This window comes from Diadema setosum, chromosome 1 (assembly GCF_964275005.1).
Source record: "Diadema setosum chromosome 1, eeDiaSeto1, whole genome shotgun sequence".
NCBI lineage: Eukaryota > Metazoa > Echinodermata > Echinoidea > Diadematoida > Diadematidae > Diadema > Diadema setosum.
The window spans coordinates 28653843-28679666 of NC_092685.1; the positions used below are offsets into that span (position 1 = coordinate 28653843).

General features: G+C 41.8%; 1 protein-coding gene across 1 annotated transcript in view; it reads right to left on the reverse strand.

Moving 5' to 3' along the window:
- Window positions 1-210: 210 nt before the first annotated feature.
- The window catches only part of LOC140235264 (spectrin beta chain, non-erythrocytic 1-like), a 72820-nt gene continuing 47206 nt past the window's right edge, over window positions 211-25824 (reverse strand). Inside the window, exons 15-39 of the mRNA XM_072315300.1 lie at window positions 25566-25730; window positions 24417-24619; window positions 22978-23203; window positions 22262-22378; window positions 21129-21404; window positions 19942-20109; window positions 18958-19130; window positions 17406-17643; window positions 16914-17177; window positions 15978-16199; window positions 15253-15543; window positions 14424-14632; window positions 13305-13509; window positions 12736-12930; window positions 12068-12136; window positions 11325-11435; window positions 10485-10729; window positions 9607-9745; window positions 8652-8736; window positions 7886-7977; window positions 7176-7280; window positions 5792-5988; window positions 5047-5334; window positions 4525-4698; window positions 211-3798 (exon numbers count right to left, since the gene is read on the reverse strand). Coding sequence (XP_072171401.1) covers window positions 3603-3798; window positions 4525-4698; window positions 5047-5334; window positions 5792-5988; window positions 7176-7280; window positions 7886-7977; window positions 8652-8736; window positions 9607-9745; window positions 10485-10729; window positions 11325-11435; window positions 12068-12136; window positions 12736-12930; window positions 13305-13509; window positions 14424-14632; window positions 15253-15543; window positions 15978-16199; window positions 16914-17177; window positions 17406-17643; window positions 18958-19130; window positions 19942-20109; window positions 21129-21404; window positions 22262-22378; window positions 22978-23203; window positions 24417-24619; window positions 25566-25730 — 4653 coding nt within the window. The 3' untranslated portion in view covers window positions 211-3602. The remainder of the gene's footprint in view (window positions 3799-4524; window positions 4699-5046; window positions 5335-5791; window positions 5989-7175; window positions 7281-7885; window positions 7978-8651; window positions 8737-9606; window positions 9746-10484; window positions 10730-11324; window positions 11436-12067; window positions 12137-12735; window positions 12931-13304; window positions 13510-14423; window positions 14633-15252; window positions 15544-15977; window positions 16200-16913; window positions 17178-17405; window positions 17644-18957; window positions 19131-19941; window positions 20110-21128; window positions 21405-22261; window positions 22379-22977; window positions 23204-24416; window positions 24620-25565; window positions 25731-25824) is intronic.

A 25824-nucleotide genomic window follows, 5' to 3' on the forward strand; every position in this document is an offset into this window, starting at 1 on the left:
CTTTCACACACACTGAAGTGGAACAAGGTCATAGTGATTAGTTTAGCTGCATATGCAGAGAGAATGATACAGAGAGGGAGAGAGGAAGTTATCTCTGCGTATTATATATGAAAATAAATAGTGACTGGTCATCAATACAAAAAAGAGCGAAGAGAAAAAGATATCACTGTTTGACAGACTGCTTCAAGAAGGACTGCACTGACATGGGAACCTTGTGTACTTCTTTTTTTTTTCTCACTTGGATTTATTGGCAATACGTGACACATACAAAATTAAGGGCTAGAATTCAAAGAGGAGAAAGAAAGGTGGTGATCTGGGTTACGTCGTCACCCAGGTACGGCACTATCGATCTATACAGTATTTGTTACGGCTAGCCTGTTTATAACTTGGCGAGAGAGAATACACCGAGTGAATGCGAATTGTCGTGGCAGAAACTGTGAATAACTTAGACGCTGGGCAAAAATATGAACGAGGAGAAATGGAATACGCAACTCTGAATACCATATATCGAATACACACAGCAAGACGTAATCTAACTGCACAACATCTGAAGGAATCCTACGTCTTCGACAAACTTAGAATCATCGTGTCTTCTAAGACACGCGGAATACGATTCTGTTTTGAATATCGCGTCTACCCCTGATGCAAGGTGAAAGAGAATAACTTGAAAAAATCTTCTTTTTTTTTTGCCTTGTGCCAAAGATCCCTGGGAGAATAAAGTGAGTTGGCTAGAAAATCAATAATGACTGTAACATTAATGAGTAAGCTGCATTTTGAATGCATTTTGAAGAAGAAAAGAAAAAAATAGGGTAGAGAAAATTAACAAACATAAATCTATAGTCCACAGGGAGGGCGGCAGAATACCCCCTCCTAAAATCATACCACACAAAGTGACAGATACAACAGTGAGGAGATGGCCCGCAGAAAAGCCGGCGATTCGATTACACAAATTAGCGTGGAAACTTCAATGCCAAGATATACAATTACTAGCGGCACACGCCTTGGTGCTAAACCCGACGCAGGCGATAACACACTTGTGAATTGTAACGTAACGTCACTGCGCAACGCTTGGCCGTGACATCGTGCCAGCGTCTCGCATCTGCTGTTTTGGTGTGAACAAGTGTGCTGTTGACACAGATAGAAGTATTGTGAAGTAATTCCAACACCATCTCACCCACTTCCCCCATCAATTTACTGGACATGCATGGCATGATGAAATGACATAATTACCGACTGAATACAACTTTGAGGAAACTGACATAATTAATAGCAAAGAAGAAGCACTATGATGGAACTTGCAAATAGATGATCTCTACAAAATAACATCTTTTTTTTCTTGAAATACAGAGAATACACAGCTTACATAGACAAAAATGAAAAAGAAGAATGTGAAGTTTGTCACAGATAGGCAGGGCAGTATAGATTATTTAATACAATACATCATTAAATTTAAATGAGATAACTATACACATACTAACAACAGCTATTTCAGGAGTTTTCTTACGTCTGTTTTTTTGGTTTAAGTATGACAAGAGTAGTAGAAGTAGTATAGCCTATTTCCCATTTCTTTTTCAGCTATTTCTTGTAAAAGAGTTGATCTGTGTTTGTTTGACCAACCTGTCAAGCCCAGATCAAAGTTTAAGTAGCAGGTCTGAAGTATATTTATTTCTTTTTCCCTTGGGAACTAACCAATGACAAGGCATGGGTATGTGCCTGCCTACTATCTATAAGTACAGGGTATGATAGAAAAGTCAATTTTTTATATCAGTTAAGTCACACCACTAAAGAGACATGTACATACATTTTTTTTTTTTTAATGCAAGCTTTTCTAAATACTGCTTGAAGAAAAAAAAAAGACAATATAACACTGATAAAGTGTTGTCTGTAAATGTACACTTAAGCTAATTTTTCGTAAGCTATGGCTGTAGTTCTTTACAAAGCATTGCTGATTAAGTCCACCAATAACAGTAAACAAATCAAATAAAAGAAGTCTCAAATCTTTTACTGACCAAGCTAATTTAAGTTACTTTTTTGCCTTAAATGCTTTTTATCACGACACACCACAATATCTGAGATCCATACATGTTTTTTCCCCCTCCTCTTATTGTGTAAGGTAAGTAGAACTACAAATACAGTTCATCACTGTAAAGTGCGTGTAATGCATGCCAAATTGTAGATATACAACTATCAAGATACAATAGCATTATTAATCAATAACAACTGCCAGAGATAATTACACAGTATTTATACACACATTCTCCATTTCATCAAAGATTTCAACATTTCTACCACTACGACACCAATGTACGCACTTAGCAGATCTTCTCTCTTTTTTTTTCTTCTCATTAATCCCCCTTTTAACATCAATATTTACCTCCGCACCTCTTCCTAGCTACACCAAGAGGGCGCTACAACACAGAAGAGTAGGGACTATTTAAATACACAATGCAGAAACACACAGATCAGGTCTTGTATATTGACACGATAGTACTCCTCTGGGAGGTACAAGGTATGCGTCGTAGGGTACTGGACAATAACAAACATACAGGCAGTACTGACTCCAATTTACCATCCAACAGAGTTTAGTTCTTTTTTTTTCCATCTCTCTCCTACTCCGATGGTAATTCAATAGCAGGCAGACGCAAATCTCAGGTTGATTTCTGCTTTTTTTTTCTTTTTCTTCGTCTAAAACACATGCCATACAAAATGATGGAAAAAAAATCTGCGTGTTGACTAGTCAACATACAACAGATTTTGACTATGAGAGAATACTAGCTTGCCATGATTCTAATTGGCCGAACGTCTACTGTCCAATGATATATTGAATCGCCTTTCTGCCTTTCGTCACACAAATTTCACACGTCAAGTTCTACCTCCCTTGGTATTGAAGGCGTACCCCTCCCAACCCCATCACTAGATAAACTCTATGCATACGAAGTTTACAATGTGGAATGCCGCATGCATATTTCAAAACACCCTTGGATAAAAAGGACTGGTGTTCACTTTACCCTCACTTCTCCCAGTCCCTACACTAATACTCAATAGAAAGCCACCGAGTCACGGGCCAAACATGCCTATTGTACACAAACCCTCTACGCACTACAAGCGAAAACAAATCTCTTAATGTACAGTCTCATCGCATTTTCACACAAACCCTTTTCCCTGTGCGTGTGTGACTCACTCCCCCTATGGCACAACTACTACACTTTATACATGTTATACACCACAATGCCACTAACTCACAATTTCTTTTTTTTTCTCAAGCACAAGTGCAAATGAAATGCAGGTAAGCGCAAGAAGTTTTACAGATTCTGAATTCTTTGTCGCTTGATGGCTTTTTCCTTTTGTTTCTGTTTTTTTTTTCTTCAGGTCCTGATTTTTTTTCTCCACTTTTTGCAAAAGTTTCCAAATACGAATTTAGAAAAGAAAAGGAAAAAAGACGACGAATGCAAATTTATATCATTTCTGATATCGAGTAATAGTACTTCAACATTATGTCATGATTCAAGGGGGACTATACAATGGGGAGATGGGAGAGGGGTTGCTCTTCACATGCATTCCCCTTTGTTTTTTTCCCCCTGGGGGTGATCTGGTTGAGGCTCTCACTTCCGTTTGAGGGTAAAGAGGCCCTGTCGCTTGGCCTTCTTGCCCCCGGGAGAGGTCGAGTCTGCGGGCAGGGTGTGGGCCTTCTTCAGCTCCTTGCCAGAGCTGTCGATGGCCTGGGAGAGGTTGTCCATCCAGTAGCTAAAGTCCTCCTCATCCTTGGCCTGGAAGAGGTACTCTGAGCCGTCAGCCAGTCTGGAACGTAGGATGGGAGTTACAGATGGGGAAAGTACTGTTTTAGTACGTCTGATTGCATTTTGTACATCGAGTTACCTGTTGCTAGAAATTTGACTTGCAATTAAACGCAACTTCGCATCAAATGCAATTATTGCCCGCACATTGTGTCTGATCATGGCGTTCCTTCACTGAAAGCGACCCGGGTCTGATTGCAATTTGTGTTTGATTTTCATTCACTTTTTAGAACAGAATCATTGCAAGTCACTGAAAACAGATTCTGCAATGTAACATGAAAATCAATAAGTGGGATTAGGGCATTATCTAACACAGTGGGGAGTTTATTTGCAGGGAGATTTACAATCACATTTATCACGGCTTGTCATTTACATTTTGATGAATTTCTATCATGAGAATTATGATATCTCTATTAAACAGATTTGATTATCACATAAAAGTTTCTAGCAACAGGGCCCAAGTTTGGTGATGACAACAAATTTATGTGACATCTCATTTTAGAAATCATCCCATGAAGAAAATTTGATCACAGAAATGACACTGACTGGCACACTGAATCCTATGACCAATGCAACAATATCAAACAACAACAACAAAAAAACATGACACAATAAAAATACAAGACATGTGACAGTGGCACTGTTTTATGACGTTGATCCAACAATGAAAAACAAAGGGAAACTAGGACTGTCGTTACACAAGAGGCACAAGAGAGGTGTGCCCACTCACTTGAGTCTGAAGACATGCTTCTTCTTTGTGTAGTCGGCAGCCATCTCGACGTTGGCCCCGCTGAGGTTGAGCGGATGCTCGTTGTTGAAGGTGATCTCCTTCAGCTTGTTCTTGCCGTCCTTGTAGAAGGACATCGACTGGGTGTGCAGCACCACGAACACTTGGTTCCATGATCTGTTGGGACGGGAGCAGGTTACAATAATGATAATAATGATAAAGGACATTTGTATTGCTCAGCTCCTATAACAATATACTCAACATATCCATGCTCCTTCACTTTTGTTTGTAAAAAGTAACTCAAGTACAATATTTGATTGTGATAACTATATGACATGAAATTCAAGGGCAAAACCAAAGTACTGTGTAGTTTATGATATGTTAGTCCAAGTACTGGAATCCTGCGCTATGCTATGCCAATGAAGGAAAAATGTGCCATGGCATAAATTTCCCAGACTTTTGAAACTGTGCGAGAAATAGAGTTCATTTTCATCTCTGCTCCCTAATCATGAAGTGGTATTTCACCTGTTGGACGCCCTCTTGCCCAGCTCAGTCTGGTGCTTGCGCATGAGGAAGCCCTCTACATCACTGCTGCTGGTGCCATAGGCGCCAGCAGGAACGGTGCCTGGGGCGGGCTCTCCCTCTCCGTTCATGCCCTCGTCGTCGGTTGCGGCAGCAGCTGCGGCGGGGGCGGGTGCTGCGGGCGAAGGGCGGTCCTGAGCGCCGTCCACGGTGGTGGCGGGCTGGACGTCGCCAGCAACCTCCTGGCTCACAATATCCTGCACCTCCTCTACCATCTTCATTGCTGATTGCCTGAAACGGGGACAATGCAATGCAATACAATATAATTCAAGATAATTCCACTTCATGTTGGAGTATATGAAAAATGTGAGGTTATTGCAGGAAATTATCATGCAGTAGAATGGTGCAATTTCTCTGTAATGAAGACACAAAGGTCTTTAACAATTAATGCAGCAACAAGGTGAATAACATTTAGGATGTTAAAATAAGACTTTTGTTCAGCTTTTGTTTAATTTTGTTTCAGGTGTTTCCTTTTGCTTGATAAGTAAGAAAAAATAAATGAATAGATAGATAAAATTTGGAGTGGAGGGGGTATGATAGGGGGGGGGAGATGTCACTGTAGTATTTTGTGAGAAAAAAAAGAGTAGACAACTCCTATCGCTATGATGGTAGCAACTAGACTAGAAGAAACAAGATGGTGGTATGGTGGTAAAGAAAGGATGGCCATGGGCAGGCACCCTCTACTGACCGGATCTCCTCCTGCTCGGCCCTCTGCTGCTCCTGTTCTGCCTCCTCCTTTGCCCTCTGTTCCTTCTCCTTCTCCTCCTCCATGAACTGGTCCACGATCTTGTGCTTGAGGGACGGCGACTCCTTCATGGGCGGGGTGTCCTCGCCGGCGGCCCGGCGCGCCTCGTCCTGCCGTTTCCTCAGCTCTCTCAGCTCAAACTGCGTGTGTGTGTAAATGGGAGAGATTCGGAGAGCGAAACATGACTGGCTGACAAATATTCTACTGATTGAAGCAATTTCAATGTCGAATCAAATGTCAGGCGAGTGGCTAAACTGACAACAGAGATATGATAAACCTTGTTTAACCCCTTAAAGCCAAGCAAGCATTACCCTTAGCCTTTTCCAAAGGTCCTCACACTGTTTTTAGCACAGAGAATCTTGAGCAAAGAGTTGGAGAGAGACAAGGCTGAGTGCGTCTGCACAAGGGCCTTTTGAGATCTACGGTTGCGATTAACATTCATGACTAGGAGAAAGCCTAACCTACAAATCATTCCTGCTGATCAATTTAGTCACTGAAAAATTCAGTTGGTCACTTTGACCATCGCAACTGCTCAATTTGCCTTCCAGCCATCGGTGCACACCATGTATGCACATGAGCTTGTTCTGACTCTTGATTGACTGTGATTGTTGCTATCAAATGCTGGTCGAAAAATTCAGTTATTCACAGGCGTAAGTTGAGAAATTCAGACAGAAGTCCAAAGGCTCCTCTCCCTGGGTCTTGGCTCTTGCTGTTGGCTCAACAAATCTACCATTACAACGCTCTGCTTGTTTCTTGTGAAATCTAGACAGGGGGAGGGTCTTTGACAAAAGCTAACCTCACCCTTAAAACCAAGACAGACTCAAGGAAGTTATATACTCACTGCCTAAAGAGGGGCAGACTATGTAAAATTTATGTGATCACAAGGAGATGCAAAAGTTCCCTTCTTAGTTTTGGCAGACTTTGCTCTGCGCACTGAAAGAACAATTTTATAGGGCGTACTGCGTGTCCGCACTCCTTGACTGCTAGTATGCTAGCAAGGAGCTCTGTCCACAACAAGGGGCAAAAGCCAAGCGCCTTGCTCTGTGCATACCCAGAGCAATTGTACAGGGTGTACTATGAGTAGGCTCTTTAATACTGTAAACATAGAAATTTTCGCGGTACATTAGTTTTCGTGTATTTCGCACTACTTCTGGCTAGCAAGAATTATAAAACTCACGAAAATATCTTCACTATTTTCTCCGCATGCCGACAATTGCGCAGCGCAAATTCAACAACTCGCGAATATGTTTTTGAACTGCTCAGCACGACGTTTACAGTACCTACTAGTTCATAACCTCTCAGGACAGACTTGAGTGACTAGACTTACCGTGGTGAGTTTCTCCAATGCAGTGAATCTCTCTTCTTGGCAGTAGAGGGCCTTCTCAAAGGCCTCGTGCCTCTTGATCAGTTTTTCCACCTCATCAAGTGAGTTCTGAGAGAGCAAGGAAGGGTAGAGAGAGATAGTATGGTTGTGGTTAGTATTTCCAAGTATCACATTCATGGAGACTTCAACTTTAGTTCCAACAATGTCGAGCATTCTGACTAGGAACATTTTGTTCACATCATATTATTTATAACTGTTTCTTGTCTTCCTGTGTCAAAAGATTGATAATCACTTTCCCCATTTTTTCTTATTTGTTGGTATCAAGAAAACTTAAAAAAAAAAAAAGTGAGTGTCAAAGATGATTCTAATTCTAAAATATTTTTCACCAGAACTGCCAGAACTGCAGTTGAAGTTCAAAAGATTTGTTTGACACAAATGCCTTGATAACAAAGACTGCTATTAGAAAATGAATAATTCCATGCATCCAAGGAATAGTTTTGGCATGAATCTACAATCACCCCCCTCCCCCAAATAAAAACATGTCTTGTCAATACTACAGACACACACAGAACTCACATCCTATTCTACAACTATATAATCCAGACGTGTGCTGCATTACTGATCAGTGCCAAAATTCTAGCTCAATGATCTACAAAATACTCATGTAGTCTAAGAAAATGAGATACAGAAAGTGCAAGGGTTTGAATACTTACTCCATAGTCATCGCTCCTGAGGTACGGCTCTTGGCTGATCAGCCACGCTTCAGCCACGTGAGCATCTCGAGCGAACTGGTAGACCTCCAGAACTAATGGGAAAAAAAGAAGGCAAAACAGTGAGTTCAACAGAACTTTTTATGGTACAAGCTCACTGGGTTAGGTTACAGCATATATCTAATGTCACTTGTATGTTTCAGGTTGGGTCAGTTCAAGTCTGAGCACACAAAACATGAAAAGGTGTCATTTAGTCTGTACATTCCTGACACTAACATAATGGGCATAACTAAATTAATGGTACACTTGTTCAGGGGTTCTGTCACATCAAGGTGGGGTTATGTGCTTATGGTCTGTAAATACCAATGTCAGTATGTATTTCTATATTGTTAGTTCTTTTCTTGGCTATGTTTTATATATAGCCACTCTTTGTTGAAAATGAAATAAATGCAAATGGAAATGGAATTGGATTATTCCTACATAGGTACACTTATCTACAGGATCTTGGGATATTTTTGTATGCCAATTTATCAATGTTTTCTGTCCAGTGTGATGATTCAAAATTATTTTGAATGAAATACAAATATCGAGAAAATGTACATAACATTGTGGAAATTTAAAGACACAAAAAATATAAATGTGCACTATATTTGCACAGAACAATATTTTGGGCATGAAACATAACAGTGACAATATGAAATGTGACATCAACAGTTAAAATAAGGAACTGTTCATAGGAGACGATCAAGGCGAGGTGGAGGGTACTCACTGAGTTGGAGGTACTCCCATCTGTGTTCCCATTCACCAATCATCTCTTGCCTCTTGGTACCAACCTGTACCAGCTTGGCGTGGATCTGTGACAAGGATGTAAAGGGGAGGGGTAAAGACATGCTCAGATCCTATTTCAAAGGAGAATGGACCTATAGGAGTTTGTTGTTGTTCATCATTCATTATTCTATCATTCCAGATAACTTCTTTTCAAAATCAAATTCAGGAGGCTCAAAGAGATATCTACAAATGTTGATGGATATGTGAAAATTCTAGAAACTAGCATCAGATCACAAGTTTATGTTTAGAAGAAAACTATGCTTTCACATCAAGATACACACACACACACAAACAAATAAGAGATAAAAATGGCCGAGGGCAACAACCGATTTTATATTCTTATCTTAAATTCCATTTCTGTTCATCTTTCACAGCTAAGGATTTCAAGAATGGCATTCAAAAAACTACTGTCAAGTCACAGGAGAGAAAGAGATGCTGATCTACTCTCACTGTACTACCTTCTCTAAATTCCATTAGCATTGAGAAGAGACGATTACAAAATACCATTCACCCAGCGGCCGTTATCCCACTGAAGCACATTGCTTAATGATGATGGTCTCTTCCACTTGAACCTTAAGGTATGACATGATGTATTTGCCTGCATACACACACTTACATCTATTTCCTTTAAGTACTCTTTAGGTACTCTTGTTCATAGTTTGATAAAGAACAGTTTTGATTTTTCAGAATTATTTCATTTGTACAAGTGGAGACAGAGAACTAACTGCAAAACAAACTGTCATTGCATGTGACAGAGCCTTGATTTGGTCATCAGGGGGTCAAGAGAAATGTAAGTGGGCGTGTCATGGGTAATGACTGCACCATACCACACCACACCACACAACACAACACAAGAATGCCGTAAGGGAATGATTCCTTGTCAGGGGAACACTCACCTCCTTGGATGCGTAGTGATCTCTGGCAAGCATGTCCTTGCCCATGGTGAAGACGTTGGTGAAGCTGTCGTCCCGGGTGTCGATCTCGGCCTTGAGGTTCTGGTGGCCGTTCATCAGGAGCTCGACACCGGACACGTCCCTAGGGGTGTGAAGAGGGGAAATCAGAAAATATGCATATAATGGACAATTCTTGGCACCACGGAAGAATATGATTGCTGTCGTGTGCTTCTCTCGTTTCTCCTTCCGTACACATGCCTGGAGACAAAAAAAGGGTGTTCTAAAGAGCAATCAGGGAGATATTTGTGTTTGAGATACATTCCACAGGGCAAATATAACTCCAAAGTTAGGAAGACTTTTATAACATTTCTGTCAAAACATCAAGAGACCATATAAGTTTCACGGAGCCTCCTGTAGAATCAGGGAAATGTGGTAGCTCTGCATGTGAGGTAGAAGCCATTATGTATCGAATCTTGCAAATGCATGAATATGTAGGGATCATATGGCTTTCATGGTAAAGCTAATCTGATGGTTCTTTAACAGAACAGTAAAACAATATTACAGATTGCAAGTTACTTATATATTGATACATGGAATGGGCTAAAGCCTCACAAGTATAGTGTACACACTTTGTTGAAACCTACTGAAAATAATGCTGCGATTCCTGCCACATTCAAGACGGACATGAAAACAAATGAACCCAGCTGAAATCACCTGCATACCGGTATAACACTGGGTTGATCCTCTGTAAGGTATTTCTTGACTAAGTAAGTGTGACGATAAAACAATATCCAAAGTTGGTTGGGAGTTTATAGGGCTAGATTGCTATATCACAAAATGTTGAAAATAAAGCTCCCCCTATCTATGCTTTTTTTTTTTACCTGGCCTTCTCCTGGGTGGTGATCTGCAGCGTAATGTCGTCCATCCACATCATGAGCGCCCGTACCATGTTGAGGAACCGGAACAGTTCGTCGGTCTGGTCCAGTCGCACCGTGCGGAACTGGATGGAGCCGTTGAGGGCGTTCCAGGCATCGACGACCTCCTTCTCGCGGTTGTCGATGTCGCGTGCCTTGTCTCCGGCGTAGGCAGCTCGCAGGCGGCCCGCTTCATCCTGCACATCTTTGACCTGGGGTGGAGAAGAGATCAAGTGTTTCACAATACCTGACTACCCTCTTGTGAGTGACCAGAGAGTCACAGAACTTCTTGACTGTACAAGTATCAATTCAAATCAATTCAAATCTTGTCTTTATTATAGAGGGATGACAATGCAAGCATGTTCTTAACGTTTTGGCATATACTCTGTTTTTTCTTAAAACATGGAGAGTGACATAATAAAAAAATTCAGAGACTGCAATCAGTGCAAATATAATGTCCGTATCACTCCTGACCAACGGACTAATTTCTCCTGCAGAAGAATACAGCACTATCTTGAAATGATTCTTGCTACCACAGCAATAACATCAAGGATGCTCAGAGCTGAGTATCTGTTGCATAAGCAGTTGCCATGGCAGCTGCAGTTGTCATCTGCTACTTGATTATGAGCCAGTGACGGAAAGAAACTGCAATGATTCATGACAGATTCAAGATGACAACTCAAAATTTGTGTTTTTATGATTCAAAATATCCCATCTCTCCTGCCATACGAAGTGTGGAGAGGATTGGAAGGAATGTCATTTCAGGCAGATGAGAACTTAAAGGGAAGTCCGTCCAATCTGTCTCACCTGACTTCCAAGTGCGCTGAGGTCGCTCTGGAAGGAGACGTGCTTGCGTTGCAGGATGGCCACCGACTGTTGGTCCTTGCCCAGCTCTTCGGACATCTCTTGCTGCTTCTCCTGTCGAATCGACGACGCAGACAAAGAAGGGGGCGTGGTAAATGGCCGTGAGATGATGATGATGCAATGACACAAACAGACAGACAAACAAACAAATGACAGACAACAAAACAAAACTTGTCATGCATACAATCATTTACGAGGTATTACAAACATTGTTTCTGATATCATACGGACAGTTGGGATTTGGGTAGTCAGAGAAACATTGTTTGATAGGAAGGACCGACAGAGACGTCACTGACCGTGCTCCTCTAATCGAGAACTGGTGCAGCTTTGAGGGCAAATGGCAGTGCCTCTGTGAAATGCCATCTTTTTTGTATCCCTCTCGCTTGACATTTGTCGTAGAATGGTGTCAATCAAGCAAAAAGATGACAGAAAGGACCTACGTTCTTGTTTAGTCATTACGACCTTCTCACTCCAAGTAGAGAAAGACATAGGAAGGGAGCTTGCAATAAAAAAAGTTTTAAAGACTTCACTCTCATGTTACTGCGCAATGCAGTGTTCTCTGATGGCTATCTACAGTCTAGCACCTGAATACTTTCCAGGATTCAAACATCTTTGCAAAAGGAAGTTGGTCAATTCGCCACAGTTGATTCAATGAATAACTCAACACAAAGTAACAACCACCATACCTGGATGTGTTCTAGGACGTCCTTTGCATCGGAGAAGAACTTGTGCAGCTCGTATGAGGCAGCCAACATCTGGAGAAAACAAGGTGGGAAGGCAAGAGAAAAATAAAAATCAGTCATCACGCATAAAGAATATTCAAATGCAAATTATGATTTTTTTACAATGACACATTTTTTCTGACCTTTTCTGTTTACATAAAATCATTCCATTGCTCTTGAGAGCGGAATGTTGTAAAACTATGGTGTGAAAATTACTGTAGGGCTCACAAGGCTTTCATCTAAGCCTACAAAACAAATTAAAACTTGCAGTGCAGTAAAAATCACCAACTGTGGCAATGTAGCTGAAGAGAATGCAAGAACCTCAGTTTATTTTTTTTTCTCTTAATGTATCTAATTGAAGAGATATATTCTGAGAATCCACTGTATCTTGCAGCTTGTAGAGTATCTGTCTCTTGAAAGTGCATTTTTCTCAAATATGATAATTACATACATGGCTTCAGCAAATGAGGACTTGGCAGAGTAGAATAGGACCATGGTTTAAATTTACAATATTGACAGTGTAGAGATGTAAGTATGCATGGGAGCACAGAAAACTCTGCTGGATGCTCTTGGGCTGCAACGTCAGGAAAGATTATGGACAGATTGTGAGAGGGTCTCAAATGCAAACCAACCTGCGTCCTGGTCTCGATGAGTTCTCGCAGGTCGGCCCATGCCTCGTTGATTTGGTCGCGCCATTCGGCGATGGTCGCCGCATCTGCGTGTCCGTCCTCGATGAGCTTGTCGCAGGTCCTGTTGGTGTGAGCCACCTTCTCTGTGCCAATGTTGTGTGTGTCGCGGGCAAATTCGGCAAATCGTTGCTGCAGCATCTGTAATGATATTCAACAATAAATTGTTTAATATATGGCCTGATTTGAAAATAAAGGAATTGCATGCTTCAAACAGGAGCAAAGAAACTAACAAACAAGAGCCAAACAAGTGTGCCTTTATTTCTACATGTCTAGACCAAGGATTTCCTGCATATATACTTCCAAGAGCTTCAGACAAGATATAATTGGAAAGGACACAGGAGCTGATTTCACTAGGTTTCACCAGCATAATCAATATCATCAGCTTCTGTATCACTACACATCAGATTTACTAAGTGCCCCAAATGCAAAACTCTTGGGCTCTAATGCTGAAAAGATGACGTCTAAAATGACAGCAAAGTCAAGTCTGACGGTACAAATTTTAAGCATCTTACTGTGACATGCTCCAGGTCCTGGCCGAGTTCGTGGGAGCCCGCTACGACCTCCCTCTCGGCTATCCATTGCTCGATGTCGTCGACCTCTTGGTTGAGCTCGAAGAGTTTTGTGGTCTCTGTCAGACGGGCTCTCCTCTCCTCAGCCAGGTCTTTCAGGCCGGCATACAGCTTGTCGATCTGCGACTGACGGATTGCGATTTGGTCGCTGCGATCGATGGATAGTATTTAGACTCATTTTAGTGATCTCAACCAAACTTACTAATGACACAACGAGCACTTTGATACAAACACATTTCTGTCATCTGTTACACAAAATATATGGATATTAATCTTTTGTAGAATTCATATAGTATAAATACTGCCTTTCTACACCTAAAAAATGGTGCATCCATCCTATACAAACTCTTGACAGTGTTGTAAGAATTCCTATATGTACTATCTAGTATTAATCAAGTACAACTTCTATGGGATGAAAATGCTCAATGACCTATCATGAAATGTGTATGATACACAATGTCAACTACCTTCTTTTACTGACAAATGCCAGCATAATGCAGACATTTCAAATCAATTAGTCGATTATCATGAAAATCATGTGTGATTGGCAATGCATGATTAAAGTAGTTGTACTTAATTTCTTACATAGTTCCTAAGAAGGATATTGCAGCAACTAAAGTTCATAAATATCCTGAAGACAGGGTGAAAATTTTAACTAAAAGTGAAATGTGTCAAAGAGGTCCATGAGAGGGCCCAGGCTCCACAAACTCCTCAAAGTCAGGAAAGTGTTTTTTCTTTTTCAGCTAGAGAGGGGTTAGTCAATTTGTTCTCTTCTAGAACTTCAGTGGAGTCGATGAAAAAAACAATTATTTTCTGCACATTGACTGGTTTGTGCCCCATTGTACATTTGAGCAAAATATGCGAAGTTTGATCGGCCCACGATATTGCTTGATTTTGATCTCAGCATCGCCTGGTTGCAAATCATTTTTTCAATATGGCCCCATTCATTTTTTTCTGTCTTTCCATAAAAAAACAACCACCACAATATGCGAAGTTGGCTAGCCGTAAGGCATGTGAACGTGACACACACAGAGTCGTGCAAATATTTAGAAGCCACAATACCTCTGCGGGTGCTGTTCGTCGATGAGCTGCTTGGCCTCGTGGGACAGCTCGTTGATGGTCTCGGCGTAGTCCTCCACGGCGCTCTCCAGGATGGCGTGCTTCTTGAGCATGGTCTGGGCGCTGGCCTCGTCCTTGGCCCGCTCCTCCCCCATCATGTACAGCTCCTGCTCGCTCATCCACGCCTCGGCCTCGGCAGCATTGAAGTAGTACTGTCGGGGGGATGGGAGGGCGGAGGGGGAAGGTCGGAGGGGAACAAAGTGGTGGTGAGGGTCACATATCATAATGCCCCACAAGAGTTTGAATGACAGAATGGTGGTAAAATAACACTGTCTGACAGCAATTTGAAGCAGTCATTGGATAGTTCACCTAAGTCTCCACATATCTGGGACACATGAAGGGGACACGTGCCCGAGTAATGAACAAAAGAAACTTTGCGGAAGATGGTCACAGCCTGAAACTACAAGGAATAATTTGACAAATAATGTACAATGCATATTCACAATTTTTTTTTCATACCCCTTGCTTGCAACAATTAATTTACATGTGGAACTGAATTATCAAAACTGTGGGTAGTACACACATACTTTCATCAAAACTTCACCGAAGTAATCTTTTTACTTCTTTTTACAAACCCGTGACAGCATATCAATAAATGTTGGCACAATCACTCACACACACAGACACAGACACAGACACACACACACACACACAAATGATGTGGATTGTATTTGCTGTTTAAATACTAACTAGTGTAATAACACAAATCATTAGCACTAGTTTGCTGATAAAGAGAAATAAATAAAGAAGCAAGCAAGCAATGATTCCACACCTGTTGTGCCTTGGTGGAGTCGACCAGCTTCTCCTTGCGCTCGGTGATGGCCGACTTGAGGATGGTCAAGTGCTCCTCCAGCTCCGTGATGCTGACCTGGATGTACTCTGACTGGGGGTGGCCCTGCTCGATCATCGCCTTGCCGCGCTCGATGACTTCCTCGAGGCGCGGGACGTGGCCGTCCACCTCGGCGTTGAGCGAGTTGGTCTTCTTCTGCAGGGTCTGCACCACCTGCAAGCTGTTGCCGACGTCCTGGGAAGTGGCGAGCGGCAGTTTCTCTTGCACCCAGATCTGGTGGGGAGAAGGGAAAAGGGAGAAGAAGGGGGATGTCCGTGAGCTTGTAGGGGCGAAACACAAATGGATGACGAACAAAGACTGGTCGTGTTCTCTTAGTTTCTACAGGAGAACATGGTGGGGGAGGGGGATATTTATGCAGAAATGAGGCCATTGTACCTTGTTGTGATGGAAAAGTTCTGGCATACTGTTCAGTCATCACATCAAACAGACTCTTGACTTTGAAAAAAAAAATCCTTCATTCTTAAGACCAATACTTATTCTTAAGATCAATCTCAATTAATCCACAAATTTTCATTTGTTTATCTCTGGAGAAAAATTTGTCTTACAGTCTTAAAATCACCACTTCGTCAGTTTCTAGTATCATCTCTCCCTCACACCCCCCATAAATATCACCACACGAGGGCGACAAACATCTTAGTGCGACTCACCTTCTCGTCGTCGAGATCGCGCAAGACCTGGTAGCCCTGCTGTTGCGCCTCGAGCTCTTCACGCCTCTTCTTGAGTGGGTCGGAGAGGTTGGAGAAGCGCGCGGCGATGTTCTCTTTCTTGGCGGTGACCTTCTCGATGTGCTCGGCATTCTCCAGGGTGGCCACCTGGCACTGTAGCTGCTCCACCTCCTCCTGCTTGATGACCAGGAACTGCTCGTACACCTGGAGATGGGAATCGGGGGAGACGGGCAGGGTGGGGGCGGAAAATCATGAGTGTCAATATGTCCGCCTCTATCGCTAAAAATATTTCCTAACAATACATGTACCAAGATGCATCTTTGTGATTATCAAGATACAAGCTGCAATATTTGGAAGTGATTGACAAACTGCCCTTCGACGTAAATTAGTCCTGATTATTCAGTATTTCTGTAGTAGCCATGAAAACAAAAAATTATCATGGCTACTACTAAAACACTGATGAAGGGCAATTTCTTGATTAGTTGCAATAAAAACTACTCGATGCCGGAATATATTACTTTGAATAAGCTGCCATTTATCTCTACAATTATAGACAGAAGTAATTTTAAAGATTTCGGGAGTCCTTTTGTTTCATAACTTTACCTCACACAAGCAGATTTATTGATGGCATTTGCACACATCATGAAGGTTGATGCATGAATTCACATCTAATGGACGAAAACACAAAACAAAATTAGCGCTTCTTGGATAAAAATATCTAGCATCAATCACATCCTCCATATCTTTATAAGTCGAGTATGGTAACAAAAGTATAGCATACTCCTGCAGAAAGCCGGAGCAATTTCTGCAATTATGTCAGTGTCAGCTTGCTTGTTAATTAATCATCTTGTGAAGCCAAAGAGGAATTTGACTAAAAATTCAAAAATGGGGGAAGTCATCGGGGGAACTCCTGCGCACCTGTTGCTTCTTGAGTAGGTTGTTGACTGTGACGAGGTCGCCGGCGGCGTCCGCGTGGCACAGCTCCGTCTCAAGGTCGATGATCTTCTGCTCCATGTCGTCGCAGGCCTGTGAGAATAGCGCCTGGCTGTTGGCCTCAAACAGGGTCTTGCCCTTCTCCTTGGTCGTGTTCTCAAGCTCGTTCCACTGCTGCTCCAGGTCGACGATCTTGGCCTTCACCTCCTCCTCCGTCTCTGGCTTCTCCTTGATGAGTTCATCTCCATGCTGCATTTGTCAGATTAAACGGGATAAACAAACAAACAAAAAATGTTATTCATGGCTTTCCTACGGCAATAAGACACTAGAGGTGAAGTCCACCCTGAAAAGTTGCTTGTTTGAATAGAAGCAGAAAAATTTGAGCAAATTTTGATCTAAACTAAGAAGGTTATTTCTTTCTTAAAGTTACAATCAATCTCCTTTGCAGGGAGAGGAGAAGACACATTGGGTACCCACCTCTTTGAGCTTGTCCAGACGCTCCTTGTTGGCGGCCAGCTCGGCCTCGAAGGCCTGGTGCTTCTGCCACTTGGAGTGGAGGCTGCGGGCACCGTCGTAGGTCTCCTCCTGGGCCACTACCATCTTCTCCACTATCCAGAGACCGAGCTCCTCTGCCTCCTGCAGGTAGGACTGCAGCAGCCGGTTGTCCCTCAGCTTCTCCAGCATGGCTTCTGCCGCTTGCCGGTTGGCCTTTCGCCTGGGAGGAGGGTTTTTTTGAGAGACAGATAAATGGTATTTTATTGAGATATTCATATCTCGCAAATCATAAGATTGAATTGCACAAAGAATTACGTCGTAAATTAAGAAAAAAAAAGACAGAAGTGGTTGCAAAACAAGTATTGATATCAAAGAAAGAGTAAAATACACATACATGCATGCCAGTTGGCATTTCGCCTGGGAGGAGGTTTTTTGAGAGATATATACATGGTATTTTATAGAGATGTTCATATCTCACAATCATAAGATTGAATTGCACAAAGAGTTACATTGTTAAAAAAAAAAAGACAACAGTGGTTACAAAACAAGTATTGATATCAAAGAAAGAGTAAAATACACATACATGCATGCCAGTTGGCATTTCGCCTGGGAGGAGGTTTTTTGAGAGATATATAAATGGTATTTTATAGAGATGTTCATATCTCACAATCATAAGATTGAATTGCACAAAGAGTTACATTGTTAAAGAAAAAAAAGACAACAGTGGTTACAAAACAAGTATTAATATCAAAGAAAAGGTTAAATACACATACATGAATAAAACGAGATCTTATCACAGGGGATGTCGATGGGGCAAGCCACCGAGAGGGGGCAGGGTGAAGGAGAAGGAAGGATTAAGGGGAGCAGATTAGAAAGACGGTCATGGATGGTGTCTGAAACTCAATAGGCATCTTCAATACCGATTAAAGGGTAAATGATAGGAACAATTTGACTTGGTATCATCAATCAAAATTTGATAGGCAGTTTGTGACAAATTTGGGATGAGAATGTGTTTCTTGCCATATCAATTTGAAATACAGAAATCTGAACTCTTGTCTTCTTCTTGAGAACAACTGTTAGTCTCTACGAGTCCTGTTAGATGCTGATGCTTCATGCCTAGGTATGCCAAAATGAGCTCATACCTTTTACTTTATTACCCAGATTCTAACCTACCATTCATCATTGCCAAACTCATAGCCTGGAGATATGAGTGTGGCGAGATGGTTTGGTAACACCCAACATCCATGCCTTGGTACATAGAATGTTATACCAATCAAAAAGAGTATGACCTCTTTTGTGAGAGATACCCTGTAGTGGGTCACTTTCTTCCCTTGTAAGTTGATAACATGCTAAAGTAGGCGCCATAACGTCGATAATACTTCAGGCCGTGGTACCCTGAGTTTGAAACAGGTAATTGCTACTTCAGAAGCGTGGCTATAAGACATGACTGACATCTGAGAGCCTATGATGTGTGCATTAAGAAATCAGCTGGACTGATGGCCGGTCAGATTGATGCGTGGCAATCAAAACTCACCTCTCGTCGATGTTCTCTGCCTTCTTGCTGATCTTGTCCGCGGCGTAGTGGTTTTCGTCACACAGACGGTTGGCGAAGGACAGTACGGTGTTGATCTTGTCATCGTTGGTTGCCATCTGTTCGATGAAGTGCTCGTACTTCTTGATAGCTTCATCACAGGCCTCAAGGGAGTTCTATAGAAAAGGCAGGCAAAACAAAACAATGTGGGCTCGATAAGTTTCCACTATTAGAGGAAGAACTGAAGAATATATAGCCCACACACTTTACACAACAATTTTTGACCATTTTCTCTCTCTTTCTCTCTCTCTCTCTCTTTTTTTCCTGCTCTAAGGTCAAATTAAAATCAAAGTGTGCAACATCACTTTTGCATGAGTTAGTATTCTTTTCTTGGTCCAAGTGATTCCTTTACAAGAGAAATGTTCATGGTGCTTTCACATAACAACCCCTGACAAATAAAGAATGATCACAACAGCTTTACCCATGCACTCAATATTGCATACGTGCGTAGTGCCCCAGTGTCAGAGAGATATAATTGCATGATACTGAAAATCTAACTGTTTATTGAGGCCAGTACTGTGCCAGAAGGGGTATACCCGTAACGATCTTAAACCACAACTGTCAATGTACGACAGGCAAGATATAACATGCCTATGGTCTGTTGCTGGACAGATATTGGCCGACAGACAATGCTTTTATTTCCTTTGAAGCGCTTGAAGTAAAAACTTTCTGACATGTTCCACCAAAGTATTTTACAATAATCCCGCAGTTTGCAATCATTGCAGTTACCATGGCAATAGCTATGATGCTTTAACCAATCCACTGTGTGTTCATGAGGTGCTGTCCTGGTTGCTGCGAATCAGTGCAACTTCCAAATGTGATTTGCAAAAACAACTTTCTGAGATGGGCTGGGATCCCCTTCCTCTCCCCTCCCCCTCCCCGCCCCCTCAACGACGAGATGCGATGGAGGTTGGGCTCAACACTCACCGGTTGCTCCACTTTGGCGAGGAAGTTCTCCTGCTGGTTGAGGATGCTGTCAGCCTGGCGGGCATCCCGCTGGAACATCTGGTAGTTGAGTGCCTGGGAGAGGAGCAGCTGGCGGTTGTCCCACATCTGGTGCAGCTCCAGCCAGCCATCATTGAGTGCCTGCAGGCGCTGGGGGTGAAAAAAAAAAAAGAAAAATTGGTCAGAAATCATTGAGGTTGGTCTGAATAAGCCACAGACTGGCTGATAGATGGCCAACATGACATGCCTGCATGCTCTGTGATGCAACTGCCATCCCTAACGTACCTCTGAACATTATCAATCACTTTGGCTTCCTCCTTTCAAACTACCTTGAAACTGCAGCACTAGTACTTGTACAGCTTGGATCCCATATAGACACTTTTCAAGTTTGCATTTTCAAGTTGTGGTAGTAGACATGTTATGTATATGTGGTTTATGACTTGTTTCATACATCCAAAATTTGATTCATTCTTGGAAGTTGTCTCAGACATGTCAAATATAGCAATCACCATATCAATGTCAGCTTATTACTACTGTACATACAGGATTTTCTTGACCATCAATAATTTATGAATAGGACATCAGTACCACATTATTATAATTAAATCGATAAAAGAAGGAATGTGAACATCAGTAAATACTGAATGAAAAATTAATTCTCCTTTAAAAAAAAAGAAAAAAAAAATTGTCCTGCCTTGAAAAAAAATCAAATTGCTCCATGGTATAGTATTGGTGGAGATGAGAATTGGGCTTTTAGCTTTTTGCGAGATACCAAGAAAACACTTATGATATAATACAGAGCATACCATTTTAAGAGGAATTCAAAGTTTATTTGATGAAAATCGGGTTTAAAATGACTGAAACATCCAAAAACAAAGTAAAACAAAGCGATCGTAATAAAGTGTGGGTTCCACACTTTATTAGAATAGCTCTTTTTTGGATATCTCAGCCATTTGAAAACAAATTTTCATCAAATAAACGTTGAATTCCTCATAGAATTACATGCTCTTTCATATTTCATAAGAGGTTTCTCATTATCTCATCAAAAATGTTAGGAACCTGAAATCAGGTCTCAACCAAAACTATACGATCCCTTTAACCTCTGAGTTGCATAGCATGGCTATGTTTTTTAATGAGAAACATTCCAGGAAAGATTGACCCCATCTTACCTGCTTGAGGAACATGTACTGGGTGTCGGTCTGTCCCTCGGTGATGCGCTCGCCATTCTCCTTCATCTTGGCGTACTTCTCCTCGTAGCCGTCGATCTCGTCCTTGATGGCGGCGTGTCGGTTCAGGAACTTTTCGGCCTCTGCCAGGGACTCGGGGGTCTCCTCTGAGGCCACGGTGGTCATCGTCTTCGACAGCCACGCCTGGAAGTCGTCCAGGTCGCGCAGGAACTGGTGGAGGTCGCCGGCCTCGCTCAGGGCAGCCTCGCGGGACTTGAGCTGGAGAGTGGCATAACAGACAAACAGCAATCATTATATTCGTGCAGGTATTAAATCTTCAACATTCGATTTGATTCAAATTCTTCATAACATAATCACTAAAGGATTTGGCTTGACAAATCTACTTTCTATGATTTTGCAATTTCTTAAAGTACTCTACCATCAAAATTGTGATGACTTGAATGAGGCATAAGATCAAGTAGTAAACTAAATTTCACATCAAACATATAACAATCAAATTATGTAACAAACGAAAACAGAAAAACTGACCACAAATGAATATTATTTATCCTCTGGGTTTATGCCAGGTTCTAGTGCGTACGTGTGTGTCACACACAAACACACTGCTATGGCTTCTGACCATTTGAGCATTGAGAATTTAGGGTTTCTGGGACAAACACTGAACTAGGGCTTTCTATAGCTCAGTCGGTAGAGCACCGGGCTAGCAATCCGGAGGTCTCGGGTTCGAATCCCGATGGAATCCCATTTTCTCTGCTCAATTTTCCACTAATGAAATTACATGAGACAAGAGAAGGATACTTTCGAGGCTAAATTTGCTGAAAGATTGCTGATTTCACAGCAGCTTTCATTTTCCTTTAAAAATGAAAGAGCTCTTCAGTGAGTATCTTACATCATCTCCCTTTCGCTAATGCGACAGCCAGTTTTAGAGGATGAATTTAGACTTTTCCATGCAGAAATAATTTTGCATTCTCTCTTTATATCTAGTCAGTATTTCTGCTGTGATTTACGTCACCTTATCATTATAATGCATCCTACAAAATACAGACAATGTTTACAATGTTCAATGTGATGAAAACATAATTCCTTGAGGACGGGGGATGTCATGTTTATCGTACCAGCTCCTTGAGTTCCAGCCAGACTTCCATGATCTCCTGGTAGCGCTTCTTGATGACTTCGGCATCCTCGGGGTGTTCCTGGGAGAGCTTCTCAGCCTCCTTGTCAAGGGCCTCAAGCTACAAGACAAATACACAAAGCAACAGTAGGCATGAAGACTTGTATTGCGCATATAACTACTGAAGTAAATCAAAACAAAATAAGCATTGAATAAGGCATTTTGCTGCTCATGGTACGGAGTAAGGAGAGGAGCTTCTTACATGGGTATTCATCTCATTCACAGTCAATTAAAGAAGAAATGTATGCAACCTCACAAGAATATTAGATTCATGGGGAAAAGAATAAATTAACATAAAGGTGCAGCGTCTGAGCATGTACAGTCATGAATATTGATCCCTTTCTAAGCCCAACAGCTGATTCTTCATTACCCTAAACCAAAAATACTCCCACAAGACTCCCACAAGACAACCTAACATACATGGTTTTACACGGGAATTTTTCGAAACATTCATGAATTTTGCAAGGAGCTAACATTTGCGAAAGTGAAATGCACACGTAAGTGTTTGTCTGCACAATGCATTGAATGCCAGTGGCTATTCTCAAAAGTTTTCATGCCATGAAAAAACCACTGGCTCCAATACGCAAAAGTTTCACACGGTGAATGTTGCAGCTTTTACAGTATGCATGGCTGCCTCTTTTTTTCCTTCTAATGACGTACCTTGGCCTCGATGGCAGCGAGGTCGCTCTCCATGCCCTTGAGTCGGCGCTGCAGCACCATGATGCCACCCAGGTCGTTGCCCAGCTCCTCGGTGGCTTGCACCAGCCGTGCCTTGTCCCGGATCCACTGGGTGGTCTCCTGGCACTCGATGTGGTAGGTCTGCACCTCGGTGACCGCCATGACGGCGTCCCGCTTCTCCTCCAGCAGGGCGCGCAGGTCGGCCCATCTGGCGGGATTCAGAGGGACGAAGAGCGGAATGGAGTTAACTTACACTGTCACATATGCGAATATATCATGCTACAAGAGCTACAAGAGGACATAGAGAGACAGATTCATATACACATAGAAAGAAGACTACATACAGAAAAGTGGGTACACCTATACTAATGGTTGAAAGGATAGAAACATTTCCCCTTTTTCTTCTTCTTCCAAGTACTTCATTCTGCTCAATATAGCACACAGAAGTAGAAACAAAGGGCAATGTATGAAAAAAAGACAGAAAAGTTCAAGAACGTCTCTCACAACTCCCGTGTGTTCTACATCTACAAACTGTACCTGGCAATGATAATCGTGTAGCTGGACATGAGTAACTCTATAAGAGGTTAGCTTCATTATCACAACAGTTTAATTTCTATCCAAGCTGAATTGCTTTTCCCAAATAATATGATATGTGACCGTGCATCACAAAACGAACAAAAAGTCACGCACACTGATTTTGTGTGAGGACTGAAAATAGGTGAAATAGGTCATCCGAGCTGATCTTGACTTTTTCATATTTTCTGAAAGAGCAAGTCTTCTTCTACAATATGCTACAATTTGGGATCATAAACCGGGCAGGAAAGTGTGTTTTTTAGCAGTCTATCTCGAACATTCTTTGGCAGAATAGTGTGATTAGGTGTGTCTTTAGAGTCCCCTTTTCATTTCTTAAAAACCTTGTCCACACTCTTCACTTTCAACTCTTATAACTTTTGAAAGGATGACGCTACTGTTTTGAAAGTTGGCATTAATTAAGGACAGAATGTGTTAATAAAGTATGCTCAATTTCAGTTTAATCTGATAATCCCTTCATTGTTGTTACTCCAGTGGCTTACATCCTGTTTTTTGTCCCATTCATCACACAGTCAGCATGGCTTGGTAAAGATTAAGCGCTTGAATAGACATTGTACTTCAGAGCCTCTTTTTTCAGTTCACACTTTTCCAGAGTGCGTGCCTTCTTTCCAACATTTAAATAGGTTAGGAGAATCCGTTTGATTTGAGTTATACATCATTTAAAGCTTAAAGTCTGTTCTTTTAGAATATGCTCTTAACTAAAATTTCATGTCTGGCGACTTTTTGTTTGTTTTGTGGTGTAGGGACACATATGCAAAACATCCTTAATCGCTGCATTTCTGCATCAAAATAATGATAGCATGACAAAGTGCCCCTGTCCAAAATCTCACCTGGAGTTGAGGTGATTCTGCTTGGTGGTGATCTCCGTCGAATTCGGGTGCTCCACAGCCAAGAGCTGCCTGGCCAGCTGGTTGACCACTGCCACCTTGGAGGCGTTGACCTCCACTTCCTTCTCCAGGCGGTCAAAGCGGGCCAGGATGACCTCATTGGACTCCAGGTCTTCGGCCGGAATGAGGGCATTGAGTGTGTGCTCCTACAATGGACAGACAAATCAGTCAGGATTCCATATGAAAGAATTGTCAGTCCATGGGCCAGTGACACTACAGCCGAAATTCTTTAAAACTGGAAATTTCCACGCATTTCGTGCAACATGCAACTAGTGTGCACATAAAAGCATGCAAAAATGTTTGCTTCATATAAGTAATGCTAGTTCATATTTTGATTCCACTGACTTAGAAACATGTCGAATTCACCTATCCGATCAAGCATGAAAAATTAAACATGCGAACATTTCCAATTTTACAGAGGACAGCAAAGAATGTCTTTGGAGGCTGTTTAGAATCATTACCCACCGGATGATGAAGTGCTTTCTGGGATATTGCAAATAGCTAACAAGAAACTATTCCCAAATGTTTGACTTTATACCCTGTCTCCATTGATTCACCCCTGCTTGACTAAACTCCTGGTATACCATTATGTCTATGAATGAGTGCTCTAATGGCATCGTAACAAGTTGTGTCACGTCACATGAGCCATGAATATTCATGACATTGTCATGAATATTCATGACATTGCCATATTACTGCATACTCATGAGGGACTATGATAAAGTTTGTGTGTCCCTTTTGCAACCATGAAAATTAGATTCCTTACATAATAATCTGGTATATTTTCGAGGAAGGGAATTCAGACCTCTCCTCAGAATAACAAAACTTGAAACTTCTTTATCATTGAGGGGGAACAAATACCACAGATATCCAGTTGATTTACTAAGTAGGACCCCGAAAAATCCAATTGTTATTTTTGGTACAAAAGGGGAGCATATTTTCGAATGACATGGGGTTAGCTTTTTTCTATTTTTTACAGCTCTGAAGTGTATTACTGTATGATTTCTTGCATGATGTTGGGAGACATTATTCTTCACCCATGCAGAATTTCATGATGTTTGCAAAAGTGATATACGACCTTGAAAGCCTCACCTTCTCGTCGATCCAGGCCTCCACAGCGTCGGCCTCGTTGAAGAGTTTGTAGAGGGAGAGGGCATCCAGCAGGCGCTGCTTGCGAAGCTTGGCCAGCTCCAGCAGCTCCTTGTAGCGTCGGTCGATGGTCCCCAGCCGGGCCTGGACCTCGTTTGAGTCCCGGTCCTGAAAGAACAAGATATACTCTACATGAGCACATGAAATCTCTCTGGCAGAATTGTGGTTCCCTCCCAGCTTCCTTAAGATTTTAATTTTCTGG